The 21193-nt window shown below is 35.4% G+C and overlaps 1 protein-coding gene and 1 non-coding gene across 2 annotated transcripts in view; both read right to left on the reverse strand.

Moving 5' to 3' along the window:
- The window catches only part of scaf8 (SR-related CTD-associated factor 8), a 48517-nt gene extending 32797 nt beyond the window's left edge, over positions 1 to 15720 (reverse strand). The window contains exons 1-2 of the mRNA XM_067368410.1: positions 15556 to 15720; positions 13639 to 13722 (exon numbers count right to left, since the gene is read on the reverse strand). Of these exons, the coding sequence (XP_067224511.1) occupies positions 13639 to 13722; positions 15556 to 15585 (114 nt within the window). The 5' untranslated portion in view covers positions 15586 to 15720. The remainder of the gene's footprint in view (positions 1 to 13638; positions 13723 to 15555) is intronic.
- A 3694-nt stretch (positions 15721 to 19414) lies between these two features.
- On the reverse strand, positions 19415 to 19533 carry LOC137007187 (5S ribosomal RNA). The gene has a single exon (XR_010892579.1). It is a non-coding gene; the product is annotated as a 5S ribosomal RNA (ribosomal RNA).
- Between the last annotated feature and the right edge of the window lie 1660 nt (positions 19534 to 21193).

A 21193-nucleotide genomic window follows, 5' to 3' on the forward strand; every position in this document is an offset into this window, starting at 1 on the left:
GACCCTGTGCTGACGCCATTGTTTCATAATGAACCGAAAATGTAAAACATACATAGCTGGTCTGTAACGTTGTATTTTGCCAACAAACTAAAATCGAAGCCGTGATATGACTTTGTGCCTTTATAAAACAGCAAAATACAGCGATTAAGTATACATGTTTGTTTGTGCTGCGTGTTTCTAAAGAGAAGTGCGCACATTTGCTCGAGATCAACTTGTGATCTGGTGATCAAAATAAAAGCGCAAAGATTTATCTTATTAATTACTACAAAAGTAGGCTATTGTAATTTCCCTATTCTGTTGTGTAAAGTAACTTTTGTGTAAAATAATTTGTGTACTGTTGTGTAATTTTTTATTTTTAAATTTAATTTAGAGTGCATTTGTTACAATAGCCTATGTGGATATAACTGTCATATGAATAATTATATAGGCCTAAAACACTATTATATAATTATTTTTATATTATTGTAATAATTGTTTGGCATCCTAAAACACAATGTAGACTGAGACAATATCACAACTAAAAAGATGTTTGAACGCTCTTTCATGTCCAGGTACAATGCTGTTTCTTTGGTCAATTTGCATACTGTATATGGGTTGAAGCTCTTAATTTTGAGCTCTCAAAGTGCACCAGATTGATGCATTTAACCTTAAAATGTACAAAAAAATTCTTCTGGGGGGGCATGCCCCCAGACTACCCTAGAGGGGGTAGGCTACACTAAACATGGATTTGCAAATTATTATGGGAAATAATGAACATTTTATGAACTTTACTCAACAATACTACAACAAAGCTCCTTTCATGACAGTAAAGCTGTTAAAAGTTAAAATGTCATTGGGCAAAATATTTGGGCTAAGCCCCGAATGTTCACAACGTCTGGCTCCGCCCCTGCTCTACACTACATAAGACAATAAGCTTCAATGAAGCAACTCAACATTCCTTCGTTACTAGTTCTAAAGTGACGTTTTAGAATTAGTATGAAGGCTTGCGCTCAACTGTTAAACTGTCAACTTGAGATTTGAATCCATGGCGGAAGTCAAGTCAAGTCACCTTCATTTATATAATGCTTTTTACAATGGAGATTGTGTCAAAGCAGCTTTACAGTGATAACTGAAAAAAAAAATCGTTTTGGCTGTATAGCAGCTCTAGAAGAAAATTGTGTCATTGTCCAGCTTAAGTTAATTCAGTATTAACTCATTCCTTTGTAAAAATCAGTAGTTATTAATTTAGTTAATTTATCTATACAGCAGCTGTGGAGAAAACAGTGATGTCATCATCCAGCTCAGTTCAGTTCACATACAATGGTGTCAGATGAAAAGCACTCTGTTATTTATTTACACACTTGTGCCGTCGAACTGTAGACACAGTATCACACTCTTAGCCATGCGATATGGCTCTATATCAACACGTGCTAAGGATACTCATGTGATATTGCTCATATATATGTATGAATATTTACTGAGTAACCTAATATTTTGTAGAGCAGGTTGAAAACGACAATTTTCAACTGAGATTTGGAGCCAAATTACAGGGGGTGAAAACGACATTTAATATTTTGGCTTTCATCATTTAAAATCAAAAAATGTGAACAAAAATCAAATTTGAACCAAGGAATTTATGTAAATACCCAATGTTTTTCTCTGGGTAAAATAGTTAAATATTTGCATAAACAAAATGACATCTGTACAAAATATAGCAGTGCTCAACAACTGCCCGGGGCCAGCGTTAACGATCAGTGCCTCATCGTCACAAAACTTTATCATTTGCATTTTTTTTTTTTAAGTCAGATTCAAATATTCAAGCGCAGGACAACATGAAAGAAAACTCGCCGCATGAGAAGTTGTGCACACACATCCGAAGTGAGCGCCCAGAAAGCCGCATGTCAGACACCGTGCAAATACTGAATTGAGTTCTTTTTCAGGCCTTCTTTCACTTTAATGGACAAATTCATTCAAACTTCTTATCAAAATGCCCTTCCTAGTAAACAGTCAGTTATGTCTTAAGTACACAGTTGAGAAATAAAACGCATGTGTACAGTATCAGTATACTGGATCCGTGCAGCTCTTAAAGTGACAGCAGCCTAACATTCTTGCTATGATTTATTTTTGTTAACAGACAACAGGCAAACAACAAAAGACAAAAAAGCTCACTGCTCTTGACAAAAACTTGAATTAATTTACATTTAATTTATATAGTGAAGAATATGTAGTTATATTACATTTGTTTGCTTTATTCAATTTCTGTACCTTAAAACTATGTTAGACCTACCTGAAAAGCAGTGTTTATTTCATATGCATCTTTTTTCTGTTCTACTCATGTTTGCCTGTTGAATGATAAATTGATCCAATCCATGTTCAAAGAAAATGATTTGATGATGCAATAAACTAGCCAGCATCCCTTATGGCAAGTTTTTTTTTTTTTTTTAACTTAGCCTACTGTTTTGATCATGTTTCAAATTGGCTAATCTAATGACAAAAGTTCAAGTAAGTAGGCAAGTGACAAATATCGGTATTAGAATCCCCCGTTATAATCATACCGGCAAAAAAACAAACAAACAAATATATATGTTTTTTTTTTTTTTCAGTCATATATTTCGTCATTGAAGATTTCTTAAAAATAGCATTAAAATATAGTCTTGTCCTGTTCTTATGAACCCAATATTGTGCATCGTCTCGTGAGTTGACTGTATCATCACACTCCTAGTTTTTCGATAAAAAAAAAAAAAAATCATATTCGGTGCATCCCTATATTATTACTATATCGGGGGCATTCAGAAAGAGGTCATTTTTCAACTTGATGTTCATTATGACAACCAACACACCTTCTTAAGACATCCCACACTCAACAACTACACATCTCTCACTTGATCAAACTCAAAATAGCAGCCTAAACTATCTAAAATGAAAGCGTCAAATCTCTGAAAGAACTCAAGTTAAGACCTTTCCAGACAAACTTTTTACACAGAAGTTGTCTTAACACCAAGAAGAGATACTAAGACCAACACCCGCAGGGATAAAACTTAGCACTTCCATTCAAAACACTCTTCAAATGGCATTGGCCTACACCTGCAATACATAAATACAGGTGTGATGACATCACTGAAGCAGTGAACCCTGGGAACCATAAGGGCCCCCTAATACTCCTGCCTATATTAAAGAGCAATTTGAGTAATTTCTCATGTGGCTTCTTCCATCCTCCTTTTGAAACAGCCCATCTCCTACCTAAGCTGGTTAGGGGTTCCCTTATCTCTTTGAAACTCTCTCTCGCCCCATCCTCCTGCTTCACTTTCAGTGCTTTGGGGGAGCTGGGAGAGCTGCTGAGGGAAGGGGAAAGAGGTGTTATTCACAGAAAAACAAATACATTAGGAGTTCAATATACCAAGTATGCAACAACGGCAATGTCCCAGAAACAGCAACAAAACCTGTGATGAGTTGCAATGAAAATAGATAGAAAACTGACACACAGAACCTGTAATGTCTTGAGCTTGTGCCATAATTTATACAAAGAATGAGTAGAAAACGTAAAGAGAATATTTAAACAAAGTACTTGAGTATTTTGTGCTCCAAATCAGTTACTCCTTGTGTTACTTTACAAATTTGATATGTGAATTGTACCAAGCTGATGGTTTTTATTACTCATGATTGTCTTCATTTGTACCATATACCTTATATCATACATAAAGAAGCACCCTTAAACATACTAAAGCATCAAATAGTAGATACTAAACACATAAAAAACAAAAAAACAAAACAAAAAAAATAAAAACATTTTTGCTGTGGTTGTGGGTTTGCTGCTGCTTTTACTACAAAAGAAGAGAATTTAAAGCATTTAAAGACAACTGTGTGACCCTGTTTCCACCAGGTGTTAAGACACAATTTCAGTGATCAAATCAAAAGTGGTCAGCTGAGACACTGCTGTTTCCACATGGTATTAAAGGCAGAGTCAGTGATTTCCTTCAAAAACATTTTTTGTAATGCTGGATGAACGTCTCTTCACATCCTGATAGCAATCATTTAAGTGGTCTAAATGTATGTATATGTATTGCATCATCATTGGAAGGCATAGGACCATAAAATCATCCAATCATATCCCTCGGTCTGAAGGATACCATTGGATGTCCCACCTGCTTTCACCTGAAAATGTTGAATAGGGCTGGGCGGTAAAACACTAATGATAATTAATGAAATAGAACTTTCCTCAAAGCGATAAAGAGTTCGATATAATGTTTATGTATCAAAATTTGAACGAAACAGCACTACTCATTTCAACCACATCACACGGTCCATTTATCCATTCATTTTAAGTTGAAACGGCAGCGAAAGCTTACTAGAACGGATGCGTTTACTCTCTTATCGGTTTCAGTCACATGAATACTAAACAGCACTGTCAGATCCAGTGAGAAGCGCTTAAATTCAGCGAAGAACACAAATGTCTCTGTGAGTTAAACTAGTTTAAAGCCAGATGAAACAGCACTGACAAACAGGAGAAACACTGCATAACGCAACAGAAGGCTTTTCAATCTCAAATCACCATAATTTACCATGGATTTAATGTAGTAATGCTAACTGCACCATGGCATTGTGGCAGAAATGTGGGATATACATACTGAATTTTATTATATATTATTAATGCAGACGTATTAAATGTATTAAAGGAGTAATACAATGTAATTACAGTGTTTCTGTATAAGCTATAGCATTTGTGCATGTTTACTAAATGTATTTAGGCTAAAGTTTTTCATACAAATACCATAGAAACCATATAGTTACATCACTTGTCGCCACCTAGTGGCGTAAGATGTAATTGATACAACCGACATGCTGAAAATGCCCATTCACTCTCTAACAGCAGATGGCGCTGATGGAACAGCAGAAATACAGCAGTTACCCCGGTAACCCTGTAAACAAAACAGCTGTACTACTTTGTTTCTGAACAGAATTTAAATGATTTTTGATTCGCAATGGTGTTCATCACAGCACCAAATACTTAGTCCATTTGTTTTCAAACTTAAAACATTTTTACATTTTAATTGGACCTAAAAGACGCCCTAGATATTGACTGAAAATAATTGACTTTACAATAAGGCTCCATTATTTAACATTAGTTAAATACATTAATTAACATGAAGAACACTTCTGACATTTATTAATCTTAGATCATGTTAATTGTAACATTTGCTGATACATTATTAAAATAAAAAGTTGTATATATGATGTAATGGGCTTGAGCTAACAAACTAAAAGTGAACAGTTGTATTTTTATTAACTAATGTTAACAAAGATTAATAAATACTGTAACAAATGTAGCTGTTGCTCATTTTTAGTTAATGTTAGCCTACTTAATGAATTAACTAACGTTAACTAATGGGACCTTTATTGTAAAGTGTTACCTATTGTTCTTTATCGTTCTTTTGCACTTTAAAATGATCTGTTTGAAACATTTGGCACTGACCACTTGTGATTGGATCACCAAAAACATCTTACCAGGTAGAAACGAGGCCTTTTTGGGGAGATACACTCAACTACACAGTGTTGCCACAGTGTATGAAACTCTACACACAACAACCTGAAATACCCAACACATAACATACAACTTCACATGATCTATAGGGGCTTTCGCACTGAATAGTTCTAGGAACTCAGTTTTAGGAACTATCCACTAGGATAGTTTCCCGAGAACTAATTTCTCCCCCGGGCCATGTTCCTGGTTGCATTTGCATCGGAAGTAGGAACTCTGAAGCGGCTGACAGCGGCGTCTTTAAGCGCAGAATTTACAAACTTCAAAAACCCGTGGATGAAGAATGCTCAATTTACACGACTGAAAGAGCAAAAAATTGGGGCTAAGAGATTAAATCTCCTATGACAACTTTCAGTATTACATATCATCGAGGCGGAGAAAAGAACAACCCAGCAGACAACAGGCAAATGCCGTTATCGCCGTTTTCCATGTTCATGAAGTAAATATGTTTACACAGCTTCTTAAAAATGCCAGGTGCTGGTTCTTGACATGTGTTTGACCAATCAATGTAGACTTGCATCACTGATATTTCATATAGTGCTGGTTTAGACCCAACACTGAAGTAGGAGCTAATTTAGTTCCTCTAAAAGGAGTTCCTAAAACTAAAATCGTTCCTAGTTCCTGCGTTGCGAATATGGCAAAATCCGGGTACTTCAGCCAATAGTTCTAGAAACTATGAAAAGGTTCCTCTGGTGTGAAAGCCCCTTTTGTCTTCAAATCACCACTTCAGAAATCAGGTTAGCGGCTAAAAAAGATATAAATTCTCTTTTACACGCTGTATTGTTTCTTCTATTACACAAATCATATAACAATCAGTATGTCAAAACCAAAACTTGATGCATTGCATATTTAATACAATATTTATACAATAAAAATAACAAATATTTTATTATAATTATTATTATTTATATCCCAAAAGATAAAACAACTTCAAAAGTTAACCTTGGTTTTTGATAAGGATGAACATTGTCAAATTCTTTTAAGCAATTAAGCAACATCATTAACTACTTAAAAATCACCTTATCAACAAGCCATAAATAAAATGCATGTGCACTCACAGCCAAGACTAAGACAACAGCACTTTTTAAATGAATAATTAACTAAAATGCTACTTTACAAAAAAGTAAATATGTTCTTTCCATACAAAGAAAAAGTCAAAACAAAGTCTTGCAGATTCACAATGGATAGTACATTATATATAAAACATAACTGAACTAAATATAAAATAACTAAAGAAACATCTATCTGCTAAATGAATTAATCCAACTAATACAATTCATATTCCTATGGTTTCTCTATCCAATATTTGTAAAAATTACAAACGCAATAAAAATAGGTATTGATAATTATCAACAAGTACAAAAATGAAAGTAACGATATCATACTCATTCTGGAAAAAGTGGTATCGGTGTATCCCTGCTTTTATGATAATATATTTATTAAAATTGTTTGTTTAGTTGTATTTTCAGTTCTACAAATCATTTACACAATAGTTCAGACAAATACACACTTTTAAAGGGATAGTTCACCCAAAAATGAAAATTTGATGTTTATCTGCTTACCCCCAGTGCATCCAAGATGTAGGTGACTTTTTTTCTTCAGTCGAACGCAAATTATGATTTTTAACTGCAACCGCTGCCGTCTGTCAGTCAAATAATAGCAGTAGATGGGAACTTCATCTATAACAGTAAATAAAACTTGCTTAGACAAATCTAAATTAAAACCTGCGGCTCGTGACGACACATTAATGTCCTAAGACACGAAACGATCGGTTTGTGCGAGAAACCGAACATTATTTATATAGTTTTTACCTCTAATACACCACTATGTCCAACTTCATTCAGCTTCCTGTTAGTGAGGTCAAAAAACGCGTTGCGATGACGGAAGTGATCAATGAGCGCGAGACATCACTTCCGTTGTCAGAGCGCGATCAGACCTCACTAGCCGGAAGTTGAACGAAGTTGGACATAGTGGTGTATTAGAGGTAAAAAAATTTATAAATACTGTTCGGTTTCTCGCACAAACCGATCGTTTCGTGTCTTAGGACATCAATGTGTCGTCACGAGCCACAGGGTTTAATTTGGATTTGTCTATGGAAGTTTTTTCGACTCTTATTGTTCAAGTTCCCAATCACTGCTATTATTTGACTGACAGACGGCAGCGGTTGCAGTTAAAAATCATAATTTTCGATTCAATTCAATTACTATTCACATGCTTTCGATTCGATTACGATTTCGATTCGATTATTTTGGGTGTAGTATTTCAGTTACAGTACATGGCAAATTTTGCAGAGGAAAAAAAAAATCTCTCAACTAATGCTGTAAACTACTCATGGGAGTCAGTTGGAACTACATTATTATAATATTGAAGGTTAAATTAACTTATTTATATACAAACACTTAAATTACACTCCATGGTGTTTTTATTATAAATAAAGTTTTGAATTACATAATCATATTTCTACTCCAAATTGTTTTTTTGAAAATATAAAAATTTTAATCGCGGCTGTCATAACGGATTTATTCAAACAATTATAATATAAATAAGGTTTGGAATCGATAGATAAAGCTTTAAAAATGACTGTGTGTATGAGCTTACATGCTTCCATAGAAGAAGAAAAAAAAAATACTATGGATGTCGTTGGCTACCATCAACTGTCTGGCTACCAACATTCTTCAAAAGGTCTTCTTTTGTCATTTAAGACTTTATTAGCTTAAATTTGATATAACTCATTTTAAGACTTTGAGGACCCATAGGGTCTCCATTTTAAATTTAAAGGCAGCAGAATAACAGAAGTGTCCTGACCAGATGCAATGCGATAAGATTCCAGCGTCAAGCAATTTATCCATTCATGGCACGACTAGAGATGCAACAAAATCAATCGTAAATCATTGGGGCATGTGGGCAGGCACACACAATCATGAGGGTGTGTGGGCAGGTGCTGCCTCTCTCTGCAAGAACTCTGTTGAGTCGCACTCGCAATGAAGTTATTTTACCATTATTCAAAATACATACTCAGGGACTGATACAATTTCTGTCATGGAATACACTTGTTTGTTCACATGAGGAAAATCATCCATTGTCTCTTTCATTTTGGCTGTTAAAGTCATGCAAAAAGATATTCAAACTCAAATTAAAGTACTGTGCAAATAGGGCTGTCACAGTGAAGGAATTTCTCTTGCGGTGATTTTGAGTGGCTCAATATTGCCATATTGCCATTTTTTTGCATTTTTACAATATTAATAAGTGTTACTATGTAGTCAGCAGCCACGAAGACAAAGGAGATTCAAAAACAAAATAGATTTTACTAATAATTAGGGGTGTGACGAGACTGTTAGCTCATGAGAATGAGACGAGATGAGATTTTTTACACAGAAATCCTCAATCAATGATCAATTAGCATCGCATACCTGTCATAGATAGGTGCGTAGGGAAAAAAGACTGGTATAGTCAAAATACAAAAAAAAAAAACAGGAAAATCCCGCACACTAGGAGGATACACTAGGATAGTGTGCGGGATATTCCTGTTTTTTTAAATCCTCAATGAAATACATGACTAGAAAAGTAGTCTGCAGGTGCATTTAAAATGTTTAAACTAATCATCTTCTAATGAATGTCATTTCAGTCCTACTTTCTGAGTATGAATTATCACATGCAGTAAAAGACAACAATACTCAAGCACTGTAAAATGTTTTGCCGCAAACTCAACTGACTGACTTCTCTCCTGTATGATTTCTCTTCAGACCTGTACATGATTTATGAGCTTTTATAACTTTGACCTCCTATCTGAACGCCCTTCCACAAATTGATCATAGAAATAAAAACAGAGATTTAAATAAAAAATTAGTAACAGTTTTCACTTATTAAGTGCAAACATTAAGTGCAACTAGAGCTGCACGATTCTGGATAAAATGAGAATATTTTGGTTTCAAATAAAGATCACGATACTCCTACGATTCTGAATATAAAGCTAAACAAAATAACATGTAGTTTACTAGAGGTTCTGACAAAATATTAATTTCTGGACCCTAATTGCTGGTAAATGTTTAATTTAAATAAATTATTTTTTTTAAAAAGGTTTTGAATGAATTTCAATGATTCATTAATAAATACTTGTTTCATTACTGGATGAATAAGTGTTTTTGAACAAATCTTTAGAATGAATTATTCAATGACAAATACATTTTTTAACAGTCACACGAACAATCATGCTCAGGCTCCGTTCAAGGCAACCGTGCCTAGTATGAGTACAGCCTAAATCGAGATCGCAATTTTTTATGATTAATCATGCAGCTCTAAGTGCAACCATAATCAAAGTACTCTCTCAATATTCAAAGTGCAAATAGAGACCGAATGTGTCTTCAAGCATGAAACAGAGCTGAAAGATGGTTACAACTACACAATCCAGCCTAAGATAGCTTTCATATTGGGAGATATCTGCATGCATCAGGAAACCGCTTTCAAAATGCAGGGTAGCGAAATCGCATTTTACTTTCGAATTCGTGATCACGCATACTCAGTGAATACTCGCCTTACTCTCGTCACATGATCAGTGAATAAAAGCCTAAATTCAATCTGCTCATTATATAAAGCAATCGAGTCTCTTCAGAAAGTTTGGCCTAAACCAATCAATTCACATATGGATTAGTTTTAGTCTCTTTATGAACTTTTTGAATCATCAAAGTGTCAATTGCGTAGCTGTCTATGAAAGGACAGAAACCTCTCGGATTTAATCAAAAAGATCTTCATTTGTGTTCCGAAAATGAACGAAAGTCTTACAGGTTTGGAACAACACGAGGATGAGTAATTAATGACAGAATTTTCATTTTTGGGTGAACTAACCCTTTAAGTAAAAAAATGAGTAAGTTGGTGGGGGTTCCTCACTCTTGTTATTATTAACTTATTTAACTTTCAATACAGATGCATGAAGTGTAAAACAAGAAATAAAGAAAAAACAAACATCACGGTTTTGTCTGTATTTCACACAGCGCGATGTGTGAGGGCTCGCTCTCTTCAGAAACAATCACAAAATATGACAGAGCTCATGTTTTAAAGTAAAACACACTGGAATGAATAATTCACTGAAAAAGTAACAAGTCATTACACGGTCATTACATTAGCACTTTTTTTTTACATTAGCGCTGCCATTAGCTTCCTCACACAGCATCAATACAAAATGCATGATTTTGGTGAGCGTTTTGTTACCCGTTTTCACATTAGTTTTTCTAAGAGACATAATTTGGCTGCAAATGACACCAAAGATCCAGATCGCTGCACAAATGCAAATTCATACAGATGGACCGCAAAGAACGATACTCGTCGATAGACTAAACCATGATAACATATAGTGGTATGTCGTTTTCAAATGATTCACATTATAAAAACTGGTAAAACCTTAAGAAGTTTCAAAAGACTGAAACTTCTAATATTAATTCCAACAATTCCAAACTATGTTATTTTTTTATATCCTGACAACATCTCATCTGACAGCAGTTACTGAATCGGGACAAAGCATTTCTCAGACACAATTTACTTAAAATGTGTCTGACAGCATTCACGCATGTCTTTCAAAATAAAAGTCTATAATAATAAAAGTCTAAAAGTTCTTTAGCTACACATTCTGCAACCCGCTCAAAATGGTCTTAGAAACACAGCTGTATTTTGGGGACATATGTATTTCTCTATAAGGGGATGGTTTAAAATTGTACACAGATTTTTTTTTAATTGATTTTACTGTAAAGAAAAAACATTAATCCACATCTTCCACAAGATTCTCCTTAAAACTGTGTGCTAATTCAAGACACCTTCGTGTTACATTTTATCAAACTCACTTTGCTCCAAAAAAATAAATAAAAAAAGACACTGACAGAGGTTCTCAGTGCAACACAGACCCGACAAACCAATAATGAAATTCACGTTTTGTCTATTTTCATGACCAAACGAGTCGCTACAACCCTAGGCTAATACTTCTTACATATACAGAAAGACGCACACACTGTTGTCATGTAGAATTTAGTTTTTAAAAAAAAAAAAATAATAATAATAATAATAATAATAATCTGGAATCTGTGAATAACTGCATACTCTGAATCTGTAGTTCTCTGGAAGCAGAAGCTTTCATGTTTGAAGAGAAGTAATTCAAACTACTAAAAAATTACCTGTTGAGAAGAAGTCAGTTGTATTTCAACCCTTTAATATGTTCAGCTTAAGGATGTTAATTTGATTTTTATTCTCTAACCTTCAACTGAAGCTTGTTAACGATCATTAACCAATCACCGACAAGATTATGTTAAATTAGCATTAAATTATTAAAATAACAAAATCTGTTTTCCAGGGGTTTAGTTTTACGTGCGCATCATGCACCTGCAGTGCTTCAGTGAACGGAGAAAAACAAAATAAAAGGAAGTATATATTATACATATATATAAAAAAGGAATAAAAATGTAAAATATATTTTATTTAAATATATTTAATATATTTTATTTTTAGCAAAAACTGGACTATATGCCGAGTTACGGTTCATGTTTGTGACGCCCTTCAAAAACGAGTTGACAGAAAGGGAACCGAGACAACTCAAAGCGAATCGCATCCTGTTTGCTGTCTTTATTTTACAAAAGCACAATGCTCTGTTTTTATTGTGAGTGTACACAAATAAAAGTAAACCCTTTACAGCAGGGTTCCTGGAAGACCACTGCCCTGCAGAGTTTAGCTCAAACCCTGATCAAACTCAACTACCTGTGATTTTCTACTTATCCTGAAGACCTTGAGCTTGCTCAGGTGTGTTTGAAGCTAAACTCTGCAAGGCACTGGCCCTCCAGGGCAAGATTTGAGGAGCCCTACTTTGCAGTTTCAAATGATGGTTTACTCCAAGGGTGTCCAATCCTGCTCCTGAAGGGCCACTGTCTTGCAGAGATCAGCTCCAACCACAATTAAAAACACCTGAACCAACTAATCAAGGTCTAAAGAGAGATACTAGAAACTTCCAGGCAGGTGTGTTGAGGCAAACTGGAGCTAAACTCTGCAGGACAGTGGACCGGTCTCCAGGACCGAGTTTGGACACCACTGGCTTACTCTTATCGGTATGACCATTAAAGTTCTAGCATTGTTAACTTGACTTCGCATTCTGTTCATTATCAAAATAAAATACAGTCAACCAAACATATAACAAGTTACACGACTCAATTTAGTTCTGTACTACAATCTGTGCCATTCAGCGTGTCCACCGCCCCACTGTGGCGTTACGCCAAACACATTTTTGCACATATGAAGGATGATGTTTTATGTGGATATTGTACAAAGCATAGTTTACATAATAAATAATAGTTAGCATCCAAGTACACTGCATGCCGAATGAGCGAGGTTGTCTACGTGAGCCTGAAGCCGGTTTCTGTTTCACTTAAAATCAATCCATTTTGGCTTGACGTTTATATAGATACTTTTATTTTTGATTCTTGGTCTGTTCTGAATACCCTTAAATTCATTTATTATGGAGTGAGGGGAACTAAAACAGGCTTTAGCTATGTTTATTATGTTTGGAAACATTTCTCTTCTATTTTAGATTAATATAATAATAAAATGCCATTTGACCGCAAATTTATTGAGTTTTTCTTTTCTCTCAAAAACCCAATTTTATATGTACAGCACATTTTTTTAACCGTGCAGCAACCTTTTTCAAAAAATCTTGAAAAAATGTTTTCTAAACCATTAACCGATAGTATGAATGTGTCAAAATTATTACTGTCGGTTACCCAGTTGATTATGAGCATCCCTAATTCAGCTCGAACAGTGACATAGTTAATTAATGAGCTTTTGGGGGCTTTGTACACTTTCTTTAAGCAATGTTTTAACCCAGAGTAAATATTCTGCCTCTGGACAGGTATATAATTTTTGTGTCATTATAACGCCAACATTTACTGTTCCATTCATGTCCATTAATTTTATTTTCATAGCTTCTTTTTTTGGAAATTAACACATGATGCTTTTATTGGTTTGTGCACTGTATAAGTCATAAATAAAGATGTGTGTGGGATAAATCCAAGATCAAAAATGTGAAGAGAGTAATTAGTTGAGGGACTCCATACAAACTTGGCCTTCATGTCATGTTACCTTGTTATTAAACTTACCTTTATAGCTTTTATTGCAGATTTTGTAATCTGGGTCATCTTTGCTTTGGAGATAGGTGGTTTGTATTCATTCAGTGAGTACAGCTGAAAAACAACAACAACAAATTGTGATTTAACATTCTTTAATGCAAGTTATTCATTTATTCTAATGTGATCTGCTGGATGCCTTTCATGTATATTTGTAGTCAGTAATTCACTTCTTTTTTCTTTTTTTTTAAGGCACACTATGTAGTTTTTCTAATCACATACTCAGATACAAATATATAGTATAATGCAATGTGAGTCGCTTTGGATAAAAGCGTCTGCTAAATGCATAAATGTAATGAGAGACGAGCGCGACACACGGCTCGAGAGCAGCAGAGCTTTTATTATGCCAGTCGCCGCTTCTGCTTCTTCCCGTCATGAGTATGTGGGGTAAAGCAGCGCTGTTTATCATATTAGATACATTTGTGTGTGTTGAAAATGATGTTATAACATTACTCTGTGCATTCGCTCAGTGGCTGCTATGTGACACTTGTTGCACACTGCAGTAAGATATATCAATTTTAGTCATGGTAAAACATGGTAAATCAAGAAAATTAGATTTAAACAATAAGACTTATTTTTTTGAGCTATATAACAATTATTTTTCTGTCTATAAATGTATCCAAACAGTTGTTCCCTTCTCTGATAAAACATATATATTAAAGCGTCTTTGGTATTTCCATGGTTTCTACAAAATAAAGCTGGAAATCGAGGGTAACACAGATTTGATGTCATTGATAGGTGACGCATGGACACGGTCTGTGTCCTACGAAAAAATGACATTTTGATGATTTAAATATTCTTGGAAACATCTAGAATAATGTAAGTACACAATTTAAAATAAATATAGCCCTGTTCTAGTGGTTTTTGGATATTTTAATCCAAAAATCTTACATATTGTGCCTTTAATAAAGCAAAAACAAACAAGAACAAAAGAAATGCACATTTTGGTTTGTTGCCATTATGTAGTTACTACAATATGCATTATGGTAATGCTGCAGTCTTGTACAATAAAAACACATTGTCCTTTTTTAGACAGTCTTTTTTATTTGCAACTCTTTTTACTTTTTCTCCAAATGTATGAGGTATACACTGCTAAACCATAAAATATACAGCACACTGGGTCATTAAAATCCTCCATTTCAAATGCAGATAAACCAGCCCACGAGAATGAAAATTCACACAGAAAACAAGAACTATTTAAAAGTGATATAATCTCACTGAACTAGTTCAGAGAAAAGTGAAGTATTTTAGCCGGTTTGTTGCCTAGCGCGGCTAATCGTGTAATGCTAACTGTTAGCAATTCAGTTTTATAAACAAAGGCAGCATCTCAAACGCTATTGAGACGACCTACAACATCTTTGGGCATCACATGCCTTTTCCGGGGTTACAGCATTTCTGTACCGATTAGAAACGCACCGGTTATGCCGAAAAACGCTGTTAGCTCGGAGCGGGCCTGCGGTGCCCGGAGCGTTGTCTAGGTGAGCTGCTCTCCAGCACTTACATGAGGCGGAAACAGCGTTTATATTACCAGGACTTCCTAAAAATGATTCAATATGTTTACGCATAAAAGACTGCAGATAAGTGAATACATGCATATACTTTTAGCTGCCGAATTTTTTTTTTGTTTTTTGTCAACATGCTTTCTACTAAGGTGACGGGGAAAAAAATCACCAAGCACTGCACTAATGTGAAGTTATTATATTTGCTCTTTCAGTTTTCAAAATGCACGCTAGAATCTAACATGCCTATCGGACTTCTAAAGATTAAATGTCGGAATTATGTAAGAAATATATGGCCTGCACCATGAAACCGGCTTGATGACAAACAGCGGCCTAACGTTACACTCGAGTTTATCGTGTCTACATTCATACAAATGAGTATCATACAAACCTCGCCGTTAAACGCCTTGACGGCCTCCATTTTTGAGATTTGAAACTGTTCTTTCAAACAGATCAAAAATGTTAAACCTCTTCGTCCTTACAGCCAGTCTGACGCATGCATGTCCTGAAGTTAGCGGTGGTCGAGATGGAGGAGGGCGCTAATATGGCTGACAACGCGAAGACAAACACAAACCGAATCATCTCTGAGTCGACTCCTCCAGAGAGATTCGAGATTCGGTGGGTTGGGGAAATGAACAATGCCCTGTGAATGATCTCAGAGGTGCCCAAACCTTTTTACTATGAAGGACCAAAAATCAAACTTGAATGAGAGTTTAATATTATTATATCCAACTATATTTCATTAAAGTCACCACACTGTAAAAAAAATGTTTTCATGATTTATTACAACTTTTATTCTTTCTTTTGTCAAATCAACTTGGTTCAGATAACATATTTTGAGTTTCTATTTATTAAAGCAATCTCCTTCATTGTATTAACTCAAATTTTTAATTTAAATGAACTCAAAATTTCAAGGCAACCAACTTACTTTTTTAAGTTGAGCCAACAATATTTTCTTACAGTGCATGAAATCAAAATGAACAATTGTTATATTTATGGAATATTGCAGTTTATTATAAATCATTTATCCCTGCACATCATTATTTTTTATTAAATTCATATTCTTTAATCTAAATAAATTTCCTTCCCCCTTGCAAGAAAATCTCTTCTCTTGCCTGATGACACGTTCACTGGCTTGAGGTCGGGACTCTGTCATCAAGCAACCTGTCGCTTACATGAGATCACAACAATAGCAAACGACAACAATCTAACCAATTCCCAATGGACGAAACCAAGTCCCACCTTGAGAAGCTGTTTCCATTGCATATACGTCACAATAGGGAAGACAAGCCAATCACAACTAAAAATGTACATTTTAAATCAAATTCTTACAAATTTTCAATGGAAAATAAATTAAAAAATCTTTTAAATTTAAAAAAATATATATATGCTTCAGTGTCTAGATTGGGCATCCTGTTTTTTTTTACCTTTAGCGTACCGCTAGTTTTCCTTGCATACACGTGTTGTGCCAAATTTCGACCCCCTGTCAGATTATTACCTCCTAGTATTGGTAGGTTTAGGAGTAGGTGTGGGGGAGGGGTTGGGATTAGGGGTGGCGACTTTAGCAAGGGGGGTAATAATATGGCAGGGGGTCAAAATTCGCCACAACACCGGCACTTCCAACTGCCCTCCCTTCCTCAGGAAAGCATTTCAAACTGAGCATCGGGAGTAGCCTACCGGCACTTTTATTTTTCCACTGTTTTTATAGCATCACTGTGGCACTCCTCCAGTCTGGGGCCCTGAGGTTTGGTCCATGCATTCATGCTGTTCCCCCTTTCTTCAGCAGCATATACAGCACCTGATCATTACACCAGCAGGGATTTTAATGATCACATTCTAAATACATATATATTAAAATAAAGTCAGTCCCCCCCTTTGCAGCATTAACAGCTTCCACTCTTCTGGGATGGCTTTCCACAAGATTTTGGAGTGTTTCTGTGGGAATATTTGCCCACTAATCCAGTAGAACATTTGTGAGGTCAGGCACTGATGTTGGATGAGAAGGTGTGGCTCACAATCTCCGTTCCAGTTCATCCTAAAGGTGTTTGATGGGGTTGAGGTCAGAGCTCTGTGCAGCAGGCCCGGCTCCAGCTTTGAGGTGTGGGCCGGAGTTTTAACATTATTTTATTTTTTGCTCATAACAGATTTGGTCAATTTATTTCATAACAAAAGGAGCAGGTCTTAAAGGAGATTCTATATAAACACAGGGCTCAACGCTAGGGAGTTTACTGGTTACTTGCACTGCCAAACTTTTCACTGGCCCCACTAAACAAATACATACATACAAGCAAGCAATTGCACAAATAAATATAATAGAGCAAAGAAACAAGTAAGATAAACAGATTTCAGCTAAGTCTTAAACAGTATTCAGGTACGAAATACTATAATGTATACATTAAATTATCCTTATTAAAGCTACATATGTTATTCAGTCAAGTTCAGTCGAGTTTTTCTTCTTTTCTTTTGTTCTTTAATTAATGACACAAGACAGCTGCAGGTATATGTGGCCCGTGCAGGCAAAATGAGTCACAATGAGCAATTTTTTAAAAATTAGTTATTGTTATGACATTAATCTATTAAAACACCTTCAAAATTATGTATGATTTGTTGGAATCTGACAAAAAAATTACTGAGCTACACCTGTCTGAAGTCGATAGAGTCAGCAAAGTCAATTTTGAGAAAAACCCATCCCATATCTATAGGAAATACATTATATATATATATATATATATATATATATATATATATATATATATATATATATATATATATATATATATATATATATATATTCATATTCAACTTTTTTTCCATGATTCCACAAGTATTTGAAAATAATGAAACAGACAGCCTATATATTAACAGCTACTGTATCACACAGATCTAATATAATGTTACACATCAGATGTTTTAACCTCAACAGTTAACCAAACGTTCACTTAAGACATAATAATGTTTGTGTGAATACTCGCCAAGACTATTCTGTTTATATGTGTAAACTGGGATTGCACGCTGTCTGAGGCATCTTTGTGCTTGTGCTTCAGATCTGTCAGTCAGCGCGAGTAAGATCATTTTGTTTACATCAGCATGAGTTTGAAAATCACATTTCATTGGATCAGACTCATACCATCGAGAATTCACAATAAATATTCACAAAGTTGGAATGCTGCGTTTTAAAATAATACCAAACTTGTGCTGAGGAAGCACCAGTCGTTGAGAAGCGAGCAGAGAAATACATAATTTTCATTGGTCAAAGGAAAGGTACTCCTCTCAGAAAACGTACAAATAAAGTCACATAAGCACGGGTCACATATTATGCTACTTTCACTTTAAGACCAAATGCACGGATCTGACACATATCAGATATTCACTGTATGAACTGTTTACGTTCTTTAAGACTTATTTTAACAGACTGTGCTTATGAGGATATTTGGCATTTTAACTGGCATTAACTGGCATTTTGACAAAACATTTTGTGCACCATTTAACACAATAAGACACAAAAAAGAACTCAGTTTAGTAATGGCATGTTGACACATCTCTCTGTGTGCTTGTGTGTATGCGGCATGCGCACAGAAAACAGCGTGTGTGTACTGAATTGAGTTTCTTTCGTGTATTATTGCACATGGATAGTTCTTTTCTTTTCAAAATCTTTGAATGAAGAAGACTGCGGTCACGTTCTAATATACTTTATAGTTTCTAAATAACAATTGGAATTTTGATACCAAGTGGCCAAAATCCATGATATCCCTCAAAATCTGGAGCTGAATTGAACATAGCACCAAATTTTGCAATCGGTCGTTATTTGGCATGGGGCCAGGTTGAGCCAAGCTCCTGATGGGCCAGTCAAGTTCTTCCACACCAAACTCACCCAACCATGTCTTTTTATACCTTGCTTTGTGCACTGGGTCACACTCAAGCTGGAATAAATAAGGGCTTTCCCCAAACTGTTGGAAGCATAGCATTGTACGAAATGTCTTGGTTGCTTTAATCTGATACTTGACATTGTACTTGAAAATGTAAGGCTTTCATGCAGCTGGATATATATATAAGCCTCTCAATCGCCCTCTGGAGGAGAAAGGAGGAATGACGAGGCTGAGCTGTGCCTTGCCGCACTACAGCAGACAGAAGACAGAGAGAAAGATAAATGAAGAAAATAAATGAAGCAATGGATTTGAAAGAATAAAGGAACAATCAAGCGAATAAAGTCATGGTGAAGTGTGTTATCTGAGCACTGAAGATAAAGCAAAAGCTTACAGCACCTGGTATTCCCAGGCGGTCTCCCATCCAAGTACTAACCAGGCCCGACCCTGCTTAGCTTCCGAGATCGGACGAGATCGGGCGTGTTCAGGGTGGTATGGCCGTAAGCGAGTATTACAGCGAATAGCGAGCTATTTAAAGAAGACACACCGGCAGCACCCCGACACGAACTACATTGAAATAATATAAAAATATTCTTGCTTCAATGAACTTTGAACTCCGTTCCCAGTTTTGTCATTGATTGTGTTAAACTGTTGACACCATTGAAGTGTAGTTGAAATATTAATGTTGTTTCAAAATTAACTTGCTACATTAGATGGCAACATTGTTTTATGTTGTCATTATATTTCAGCTGTATTTCTAGTTTTTAACATCACACTGTAACATTGATCAAACAATTTTACCAGTGATTATTTTTGTTCATTTCAGCGTTGATTCAACATCAGTGTTGTAGAAAAATCAGTGTAATCAAAGTGATTCAATGACATTACTTAATTTTTTGTTGAAATCTCAACATTGCTTCAACATTAACTGAGGGTGCTGAAGCAGCATCACTTCATAATGTTAATTCAATCTAATTAGCGTTGACGCATCAACATTGACTCAACATTGTTTCAATAATTTCTTGCTATCTGGTTTGTGTGGTTATAAATTAAAGTGTGATTTAATTCAATACTCAGTCAACAATCTGATTTCACAGTGATGTCACCATGAGCTCCAGGATACTCATGATGTCACAATATGAGGTCACAGTGAGCTAAAAGTGTAACCTCACAGCGCTCTCACTGTGTTCAAACTGTGATATCATTGTGTTCAACTCTCATTCTGTTACTGTGAGTTCACTGGGATCTACATTTCTCTAATATTGCTCAGTTATATCACAAACATCATGTTGAAGTTCATATTTTATTCCCATCAACAAAATATTTCAAAAATTCAGTTTTAATTGTTTATTTTGTATTTTTTCTTCCTGGCGTTGGCATTTGACACAAATATTTCTATTTGACGGATCCATTCAGATTCTGGTGTTGTTTTGGTATATTGGCATTATAATATCATATGAGTGTAGTTCACACTTACAAATAAGTCAGATAGAATAAATGGTAGCATATTTGGCATGCTGTCCCGAACCCAGAGTACTCGACCCCACAGATACTCGATTGGATTGAGATCTGGGGATTTTGGAGGCCAAGTCAACACCTTAAACTCATTATTGTGCTCCTCAAACCATTCCTGAACCATTTTTGCTTTGTGGCAGGACACATTATTCTGCTGAAAGAGGCCACAGCCACCAGGGAATACCGTTTCCTTGAATGCGTGTACATGGTCTCAACAATGCTTAGGTGGTACATGTCAAAGTAACATCCACATGTATGGCAGGACTCAAGGTTTCCCAGCAGAACATTGCCCAAAGCATCACACTCCCTCCGCTGGCTTGCCTTCTTCCTATAGTGCTTCCTGGTGCCACATCAATTTTGAGGACAAAATGTTCTCTTGCCATGATGAAGAGATAATCAGTGTTATTCACTTCATCTTCTGTGGTCATATATATATATATATATATTGTTACGACCCACTCGTTATAAGCCGCAACATAAAAGAGGGATTAGACCACGAAATCAAATTTCCAGAAAAGATTTATTAAATTCAACAAGTTATACAAACAAAAACAATAATCAGAAAATCTAGGGATCAGAAAAAAAAAAAAAAAATGAATAACAAAGGAATTATGCTACATGCACCAGGTCAACACAAAAATGAGTCACCCC

This window comes from Chanodichthys erythropterus, chromosome 18, assembly GCF_024489055.1.
Source record: "Chanodichthys erythropterus isolate Z2021 chromosome 18, ASM2448905v1, whole genome shotgun sequence".
In the NCBI taxonomy this organism is placed as follows: domain Eukaryota; kingdom Metazoa; phylum Chordata; class Actinopteri; order Cypriniformes; family Xenocyprididae; genus Chanodichthys; species Chanodichthys erythropterus.